The following is a 10,230-nucleotide window of genomic DNA, read 5'->3' as shown; positions in this document are numbered from 1 at the left end:
CCAAGGCATCTGGATTTTGTTCTAGGAAGAGCCAGGTATAATTATTTGGTACAGCATGTTTTGATCAGATTTCTTTGAGGAAAAGGCTATGAACAGATTTCAGATATGCACTATCTTGTTTTTTGGAATCTCCTAGAAGCAGACCTTGAGATGAGGAACTGAACAGGTACTTCTCATTTGGGGCTCCAACTGAAGGGGCAGCAATGCAGTTTGGATGTTTGTCCCCTCCAAATCTCAGGTTGAAATGTAATTCCAAGTGTCGGAGTTGGGGCCTGGTAGGAGGTGTTTCGATCATGGGGGTGGAGCTCTCACAAATGTCTTGGTGCTGTCCTCACAGTAATGACTGTGTTCTCGCTCTGAATTCATGTGATTTCTGGTTGTTTAAAAGTGTGTGGCACCTCCTTTTCACTCTCTTGCTCACATTCTCTCTTGTTCTCTCTCTCACCACATGATGGATCTGCTCCTGCTTTGCCTTCTGCCTTGAGTTAAAGCTCCCTGAGGCTTCACCAGAAACCGAGCAGATGCTGGTGCCATGCTTTGTGTACAGCCTGCAGAACTGTGAGCCAATTAAACCTCTTTTCATTATAAATTATTCAGCCTCAGGTATACCTTTATGGTGATGCAAAATGAACAGACACAGGTGGCCACTTTCTCAGTCCTGCTGCCCTCATGCAGAAAGCAGAGTCTGGAGAAAGAAGAGGTGGAGAAGAAGACAAACTGTACAAATGCAAGGAAAGCCTCTGCTTAGATGTGGCATAGCTTACGTGTACTTACAATCCACTGGCCAAAGCCAGTCCCACAACCAAGGCCAAAGTCGCTGGGACAGGAAGGACTATCAGCCTGTGTAGGAGTGCACAGAGTAAAAGTGGGGGAAGGAACCAACAATTGTGAACAATAGTACAGTCTACCAAGCTCACATGCTGGCTGTGCAGGAGGTGTTCAGTTTGTGTTGAGATGAGTTTAACCAATAAAAGCAAGCAGCATATGATTAAGGGTCAAGTGCAGTTCTTTAGACGAATGAAGATCAAATTTGAGTCAACTAAACAGTGTATACTCTGGCTCTCCTCTTTTGCTTGTATCTCAGAGAGTTGAGACCACTTTGACATAATCTGGATGCATGCTTCACCTTACTCTTAAGACCAGAAGATGGCATCTGTCAATGACACAGTGGTCTTCATCCTAATATGACAGTGACCTTAGAAGACAAATAGTACCCTGCCCTAAAGGATGGCATAAGCTCAGCCATCTAAAACCCCAACGTCTAGTTTTAGCATCCTGCCTTCAGGGTTTCCTGGCTCATGGTCATCAGCCCAGTAAGCAGCAGGTAAACTCAGTGCTTGAGCTGAGAGTTTGTCCTGAGCTTCTCTGGGAACTGACAGCTCCTAAGGAGAGATATACTTAGGCATATTATTGACTTATGGCCTTGCAGACAACTGGTAAAACTTACTAGGAGCATCTTCTAGGCTAAAATCTTCACCATCAGTCTCTTTGGTGTTGAACTTTGTGGCCTTAATTTTCTGCTTGGCCGAGGTTGAAGCAACTGCATACATATTTTCTTAAAAAAAAAAAATGTCTAGGACGGGTAAGATGTGAGGGGCTTTCTAGACAGACGTGGATTGGTGGAGACTGATTTTTCACAAGAGGATGCCACCAGGTTCTTAGCTCTGTTGGTCCTGCAAACTGATACCCCAGGTTGTTGCCAGAGAACTCACCTTTAAGCCCTCTTGGGCTAGCTCTCTCCTCCCTCAGTGAGAGGAGTAGGGCGAATGTGCCCTTTTCCTCATTCAGCCAAAGGCCCTGGAATGGCAGCCATGGCCCTGTCTCCTGCTATGATCCAGCTTCCTCCTGGGCTAGACTGGGGATCGAAGCTAAGCTTATGGCCCATGATGCTTTTCACTCAGCTGCACTTCATTTTTATTCCTTGAGAGATAATTGAAGCAGCAGCAGGAGCACTAATGCCAGTTTACCTAGGTTCAAATCCCAGCTCCATGAGTTACTAGCTGTGTAATCTTAGGTAAGTTCTTTGACTGTGCCTCACTTCTGTCATCTGTAAAATGGAGATAATGATATTATCAACTTCATGGGTGGAAGAATGAAATAAGTTATTGTGTGTGGTTTGTTTGGAGTAGTGCACAGAACACAGGGTAAGTGCTACATAAGTGCTAGCTAGGGTGACGATGATGGGATGGTGATACTGAGGGCCTTGGCCGTTACACCACTAGTCCCTTCCCCAACCCTTGCCATGAAGGTTCTTTTAGGCATTTCTTTTTGGCCCCAACTCAAACAAAGCTATGGTTCTCTTGAGCACCAGCCTGTCTTCAGCTCGTGGACACTGGGAGGTAAGGTCTTTCCCGTGCTGTTCTTGTGATAGTGAGCAAGTCTCATGAGATCTGATAGTTAGTGTAAGGAGTTTTCCTGCACAAGTTCTCTTTTCTTGCTGCCATCCACGAAAGACGTGACTTGCTCCTCCTTGCCTTCCGCCATGATTGTGAGGCTTCCCAGCCACGTGGAACTGTAAGTCCAGTTAAATCTTTTTATTTTAAAAATAGCCCAGTCTCAAGTACGTCTTTATCAGCAGCACGAAAATGGACTAATACAGACCTGGAGACTCGTGCTTCTATCTTTGTTTTAGATACTAAAATGAGCATTTCAGGCAAAATCACACATTTGTAGAGGGCTTTCTGTGGTAGGTCCTGTATCCACATTGCTCCAAATTAAAATCCTTGAAGCCATCCTTGATTCCTCTCTTTCTTTCATGCTCAACAACAAATCTCGGTGTTTCTATCTTCAAAGTGTATCCTGGTCCTGACCACTTTTCACCAGCTTTACACTATGTGCTCCTTTCTTCAGGACTAATGGTCAGATGCTTAGTTAGGTCCCTTATTCTGCCCTGGCCTCAGCATCTATCATTCATGTAACAACCAGTGTGGTCTTGGGACGTCTTTGCTTTCAGCCCTCCAATTACCTTGAGAAAAAACCCCTGAAGTCCTCACAATAGTTTACAAGGCTCACTGTGATTTGACTGTGCACCTCATCTGTATTACTCAGTTTTCAGGTTGCTGATGCAGACATACCCGAGACTGGGCAATTTACAAAGAAAGGGATTTAATTGGACTTATAGTTCCGCATGGATGGGGAAGCCTCACAATCATGATGAAAGGCAAGGAGAAGCGAGTCACCTCTTACACAGATGGCAGCAGGCAAAGAGAGAGCTTGTGCCGGGGAACTGCTCTTTTTGAAACCATCAGATCTCACGAGACTTATTCACTATCATGGGATCAGAAAAGACGTGCCTCCATGATTCAGTTACCTCCCACTGGGTCCCTCCCACAACACGTGGGAATTCAAGATGAGATTTTGGTGGAGACACAGCCAAACGATATCATCATCTCTCAGGCCATCCTTGCTCACAGCATGCCCGCTGTTCCAGCCATGTCAGCCTCCTTGCTGCCCCTCTAATACACTGCTGGCCAGGGCTTTCCCCTTGCTGGGCCTTCTCCCCTCACCTGAAATATTGGCATGACATCCCCCACTCCCTGTCTTCATTCAGTCCTTTGCTTAAATGTAACCACATTTAAATACCTTCCTTGACTATCTTTTCTAAAAGAGCAACTATTCTCCCACCCTGGCATTCCATAGCCACCTTCTTTTGCTTTATTTTTTCTCCTCAGAACTTACTGCAATCTTTCATAAATTTATTTTGCCTTTCCCCACTAGAATGAAAGCTCCTTTGGGCCAAGAACTTTGTCTGTCCTGGTTACTCCAGTGCTTAGAAAGGTGCTCAGCACATAGTAGGGGCTTGGTAAAGAGTCATTAAAGAAATAAGAGAATGAGTGGAATCTTCATTTTATTAGTTTATCCTAATCTTCCCTTCCCTGCTTTCACAAAGGCTTGGAAGAAGTATATACAAATATACATGTTGGCTGGGTGCAGTGGCTCTCGCCTGTAATCCCAGCACTTTGGGAGGCCAAGAGGGGTGGATTGTCTGAGGTCAGGAGTTCAAGAACAGCCTGGCAAACGTGGCAAAACCCTGTCTGTACTAAAAGTACAAAAAATTACCCAGGCATGGTGGTGTGTGTCTGTAATCCCAGCTACTTGGGTGGTTGAGGCAGGAGAATTGCTTGAACCTGGGAGGTGGAGGTTGCAGTGAGCCAAGATCATGTCATTGCACTCCAGTCTGGGCAACAGAGTGAGGCTCTGTCTCAAAAACAAAAACAAAGCCAAATGTTAAACCAGGGCAAAAATAAATTTAGAGATTAAGGTAGAGAATGAAGAATGTTTCTGAAGATTATGTGGAGGATAGAGACATGGCTGTCAGCAGGGAGGTCTATGTTCTATCATTGTTTAGTATATTTTAGTAACCTGCCCGCTCTTCTCTTATCCCCCCTCCTGACCCCCATCCCACCCCCTACCTTCACAGGTGTCTGTAGATAAATGAGAATTTGTTGTGGGAAGAAAGAGGCCCCTGAGGTGGGGATAAGCATTTTTAATCACTTTCCTTCCTTTCCTCTATTTGAGAATTCTAAGAGCTGCATATATATGCTTACTTCCTTAGAAGAATAGTATTAACTGGCAGGGGTAGAGATGCCCCCCAACCAGCAATGTTGTTAAAGACTTTTCTCTTTGGAAAGGTGCTCTGGGGCCTACATCTTGAGTCTATTGTGGCAATAAGCTTGAGGATGCGGTTTGCTGTTTAGTCTCAGTGGTAATGGCCTTTCTCCCTGCTTTCAGTGCTGCCCACATGCAGCTAGCTGTATGAGACAAAGTTCCTGCTCCAGCTGTTTGCCAGTGCTTGGACAATAATCAGGACACAATCTGTTGTTCTCTTTCCCTGTCCCAGACACGTGTGCCTATGTTATGGCTGGACTCTCCTCTCCATAGAAGACTTGCCATTCTCGAACCTGGCCTGGGCCCTTCGGAAAGCTAGAGGGAGTCACTTCAAGCATCCTATGCATGGGAGAGCAGAAAATCTGATGCAGACCATTTTGCTGTTTGTGCTAGGAAAACAGAAAACACAAAACTAGTCAAGTGAATCAATTCTGAGACAGACAATAGAGACCCTGGACTGAGTTATTCTAGAGACACAACTTTTTCCTTGGAGCTTTTAGAAGAAGCAATTTGAAGATTTTCTTGGATGACTTTGTCTCTCTGGGGGCAATTAGAGAAGGCATTCAACTTTCCAGAAGCTTCTGCAAAGTAGCCTTTGTATCTGAAGGCGGGTGCCTTCCCAATGGCTAAGCTTAGTGATGCCTTCAGGAACCTAGTGTGTGGATCTGCGGCTCCAACATGTGAGGAGGGAAAATGCTTTCATAAGTAGAACCTGCCATCAGTGGCTGTACTCTGGCCCTCTGCTTCTATATGCCTCCCACACAAATATAATTTCTCCATCAATATCATTCACTCTACCAGCTTTGTGTTTAGGACTCATTTTCCTGAGCCCATTCCCACCTTCCCCACAACCTTGCCACTAAATCATTATATTCAGGAAAAGAAGAACCCAGTGGAGAAAAAGGCCTGTTTGTTTGTTTGTGTGTGTGTGTGTTTTAGACAGGGTCTCTGTCATCCAGGTTGAATGCAGTAGCACCATCAGGGGTCACTGCAGCCTCTGCCTCCCTGGGCTCAGGCGATCCTCCCTCCTCAGCCTACTGGGTAGCTGGGACCACAGGTGCGCATCACTGCGCTGGCTAATTTTTGTGTTTTTTTGTAGAGATGAGGTTTCACCATGTTGTCCACACTGGTCTCAAACTCCTGAGCTCAAGTGATCCACATGCCTGGGCCTCCCAAAGTGCTGGGATTACAGACATGAGCCATAGTGCCTGGCCGAGATCTGGTCTGAACAACATAGGGTAACTTGTGAACTGAGGAAATGTCAGTAAAAGCATTTTAGGAACTACCTCTTGTAATTACCCACATTCTAAAAATTTAAAACAAAAACTGCTACTAGCTGATGCTATTAGCTGATTGTAAGACAACAGACAAACACACTGCAGCCAGAAAAATCCCCACTGAGTTTGGGCAGCTGATTTCTCTGGCATCAAATGAAAGCTTTAGCTATTGCCCCTGAGGCCTGGCTGAGCAAGCCCTGCACCCGAGCCCTCCCTCTCTGGGCCTCCCCCACCACTGTGGGCCACAGAGGGTGTTAAGTGTGTGTGTGTGTGTGTGTGTGTGTGTGTGTATGCTGGGGGATGGGGGCTGAGGATAATGCAAGCGCCCTAGCTCACAATATTAGGCAGCTACACACCCCACTCAGGACACCACACCAGCATAATTCATCCCACACTTCACAGCCAGGGTGAATCCAGACTCAACGAAAAACAATTTGGACGCATTGTTTACAAATTAATTTCCCCCTCTAAATAGGCTGTTATAAGAGTGGACCCTTCTGCTTGCCTAGCCTAGGCCCACCTGTCACTGCGACTTCCTAACCAGTGGTCACACTGTATTGATCTTTTTAATCCCCTCTCTTTGAAACACAGAGCCAGCTGATGTGGAGCTCCTCAAAAGAAAGACTCTCCCACTGCCTCTACCTCAACAGGTAGCTGCGGATTCGGAGCTAATTCTCTACTAAAAAGTCTTAATTGGCTTATGGGGAGCCTGAAAGATCTCCCTTGTGCTTACAAGGTGAAAGGAAATGATGGATCCCAAATGCCCTAGTCTCTCTTTATCCGTTTCTTGGTGGAAATCAGGTGCGTTTTATTTTTTAATTGTTTTTGAAACAGGACTGGAGGCTTTGGAGGTGAGTGGGGATAGTGTTTCACTTTAGTGGTTGAGCCACCAGGGAAAAGCAAGAAAAGCCCCAGAGACACCAATATTAGGCAAGAAACTTGGTGACTTATTTTTTTCTTAGTTTTTATTTACATGAAGCATCTGCAGTACAAACGTAAACTTTGACAGCTCATAATAGAATAAACTCTTTATGTACAAAAATACATTTTCATATGAATGAAGCATCTTGAATAAATTAAAGTACTCTCCAGCCCGGTGCCTGAATAGCTAAGCAAGAGTCTCCAGTTCTTCCTAGAGCGAGCCTGCAGTGGTGGGGGTCGGGATCCATAATGCATGAAGCCCACTCCTTGTCTCTCCTTTTTAAGCCTTTTCATTGTATTGTCAGCCGGCTCAAACCGAATTTTCATGCTCGTTTTTCTTCATTAGAGTTCTACAAATTGTAAAATTGACTTTTCACCTCGTCTTCAGGGGCTGATCTGTCCCTTTTCTAAATCACACTGAAGTGGTGGCTGGGGTCAGTTCTGAGCCAGCCACAAAGGAGGTTTTGTGGAGTTCAGAAAGTGCAAAAGGAAAGGCCGTCTAGGGACGGGCAGGAGGGGCCCGGGGCTGAGGGCTGGAGAAACAGACCAAGAGGCAGCCGCAGCGAGGGTGCAGCGACCTAACAAGCGGCTCAGGTATCCCCGACCCCTTTAAAGCTCCCGCTTCCTCACTCCTCCAGGAGAGGGGGTCCCGAGGAGGCGGCAGCTGGGGCCCCATCTATTGCCTGCTGACTAGGGGAGGGGGAAGGTAACGGTGCCTACAAAGGGCCTAGTGGTAAGGGATGAAACAAGGCGTCGTGTGGAGCAAGTCTTTGGGCAGGCCTGGGAAGGAGAAAACGGGGTCGCCGGGGCCGTAGGTGAAGTCTTCGGAGGCGGCGGGGCTGCTGGGGTCAGAGAGTGGAGAGGCGGCGGCGGCGCTGGGAGAGGCGGCGGCACCTGAGCCCCAGGACTCCACGTCGCTGGCGGGGCTTGGGGGTCCGGGCAGGCAGGGGACGCACTGCGGTGGCAGGAGGCGCTCCCGGGCACCGCTTCCGGGGAGCCCTTGATCCGCCAGGCGCAGTGTCTCGGCCAGAGCCCAGATGTAGTTGTAAGCGAAGCGCAGCGTCTCGATCTTGGTGAGCTTGGTGTCGTCGGGGAACGAGGGCAGCACGCTGCGCAGTGCGTCCAGCGCAGCGTTCAAGTTGTGCATGCGGTTGCGCTCGCGATCGTTGGCTTTGACGCGCCGGCTCCTGCGCAGCGAGTGCAGCAGCGCCTCTGAGCGCACCCGCGCCCGGCCGCGGCGCCGCCGCCGCTCCTGCTCCTCGTCCTGTGCCCCTGGAACCTCTGACGCCCGGGAGGTACTGGGCGCGCCCCTGCGGACCGGCGCTGGCGGCCCCGAGGCAGAGGCTGGCAGTTGGAGCCTGGCACAGTCTTCCTCGTCGGTAAGGAAGCCGGACAGATCACTGCTGCTGCTGCTGCTGCTGGCGCAGTCGAGGTCGGAGATGCAGGTCTCCAGAGGGGCTGGCATCGTTGCACTGTGCAGGACCGACGGAAGGATAGAAAGGCGCTCAGAGCGCTGCAGCCCGGACTGGGGGCAGGGCCGCCAGGGCGCACTTACGTTCCCAACGGCCTGGGGTTGTTACTCTGTGCCAGCAGCGGGCGCGAGAGCCTGGAAGGGCCCAGGGACGCACGGGGAACTTGGCCTCGCCTGCAGGGGCCACGCGCCCGGCCGGTCTCCCGAGTGATGTCGCCGGCGATCAGATCAGCTCGTGTGAGCACCGAGTGTGGCACACGACCGGCCTCAGGACCCCTTAAGTACCCGGCGTAACAATGGGCGCCCCCCTTCCTTGCCACCTCCGCCCCCGCGGCAGCCCGGGTGAATGGAACAAGGCGGCAGGTCATCCCCGTGCGGCGCCCGGGTATTTGCATAATTTATGCTCGCGGGAGGCCGCCCCCGCCCCTCCCCCCACCCGGAGTGTGCCCGTAATTACCGCCGGCCAATCGGCGGCGTCGCGCGGCCCCGGGAGTCGGCTCGGGCTAAGCTGGCCAGGGCGTCTCCAGGCAGTGAAACGGAGGCGGGGTCTGCGGACGATTAGCGGCAGAGGCACGCTCCTCTCGGGGCGGGCTAGGCGCCCCTCGCTGGGGTGGGATGGGGAGGCGGGGCGCGAGTGCGAAAGTGTGAGCCGCCCAGTGAGTACTGGAAACCTGGAGGGGACTTGGAGTCTGGGTTCGCATCCCCTCTCCAGCTGCTGAATGTTCGGGTGACTTTGGACTAGTAATTTAACTTCTCTGAGCCTCGCTTTCCCCATCTGTAAAATTAGACGCAAGTTTACCTGTAGAGGGTGATCAGAGATCATGTTCGTGGGACACTAAATAGGCAGCACCTGCTGAACAGGGCGCAAATCGTTTTCAAATAGACTGGAGAGAGGCCATGCCAGAGCCAAGGGAGCAGGGCAAGGATAAGTGTCGCTGCTGTGTCCAGGTTGATGAAGAAACGGGAAAGAATCTTTTGACCTTCATCTGGGGAGTGCAGAGAGGAGAGTGGAAAAGAGAATCGGGTGACTTCCCAGGTTGCCTTGAGTCTTGGTTTCACCCTTCCCTTCTCCACCCTCCTCCACACCTCTGCCCCCAACAGTCACCCCAAGATTCTTAAGGTAACAGAAGTGTAAGACTCTTTTTCTCCCGTGTTCCTGAGACCTTGCCCGCCCCATGGCCTGAGAATTCCATTGCTCACCGTCTCTCGGAGCCCTGCTTGCAGCCTCTGTGGCCCTTTTCAGGGCAAGCCAGCCAGGGGATCCAGCTTCTCTGGAGGGAGAGAGAGCTAGCCTGTGGCGGGCAGGGGGACAGTGGAACCCCTTTTCTCCAAACCTCTTCCCGCCTTTGGTGTCTTAACCTGGCCTATTCCAGCAGGTCTTCCCTCTGCATGTCAGGAGTCACTTTTCTCTGGTGGCCTACACTCACCCAGGAGCAACAGAGGCCCAGACATTGCCCAACTTTGTACTTGGGAGATAATAGTAAGGAACAGCACTGGAAAATGAGCAGCTTTCAGCAAAGTGCCAGCCCCCTCCCCTGATCTCCAGGTGGTAGCCTTAGGCAGGAAGCCTGGCCTGCTGCCCTGGGAGCCTAGCTGACTCTGTGTGGGGGGCATTGGCTTCTTTGTGGAAGGGGGCTGCGGAGAGGCAATGCCCACCTTGGCTCACTGACCAGCGCTTGCCTTCTGGCTCAGGGGACTTTCCCCAGCCGTCCCCTTCCCCCACTGCACCCTGCAAGCACCCCTGACCTAGGCAGAAGGCTAGGACACAGTCATATATAAGGGCTTGAGATTTATTAGAAGTCACAGAAAGTGGCTTCAACCAGCTCACTCAAGAAAGGGCAGTTGTTGGATGAATACCGGGGCATCTCAAGAACCCAAGGGCTTCAAGGGCTTGTGTGAACCAGCAGGAGCACAGGGGTCCTCTCTCTGCCCCCAGCCTCTACTTCTCTGCCT

General features: G+C 50.3%; 1 protein-coding gene across 1 annotated transcript; it reads right to left on the bottom strand.

Annotated features, from left to right (window-relative positions):
- Positions 1–6,828: 6,828 nt before the first annotated feature.
- On the bottom strand, positions 6,829–8,526 carry NEUROG1 (neurogenin 1). Its single transcript, XM_017532157.2, has one exon. The coding sequence runs from the start codon at positions 8,269–8,271 to the stop codon at positions 7,534–7,536; it is 738 nt and encodes a 245-aa protein (XP_017387646.1). The 5' UTR covers positions 8,272–8,526; the 3' UTR covers positions 6,829–7,533.
- Between the last annotated feature and the right edge of the window lie 1,704 nt (positions 8,527–10,230).

The sequence above is a fragment of the Cebus imitator genome, unplaced genomic scaffold (genome assembly GCF_001604975.1).
Source record: "Cebus imitator isolate Cc_AM_T3 unplaced genomic scaffold, Cebus_imitator-1.0 Scaffold76, whole genome shotgun sequence".
Lineage (NCBI taxonomy): Eukaryota > Metazoa > Chordata > Mammalia > Primates > Cebidae > Cebus > Cebus imitator.
This window is presented reverse-complemented; position numbering and strand designations above follow the sequence as displayed.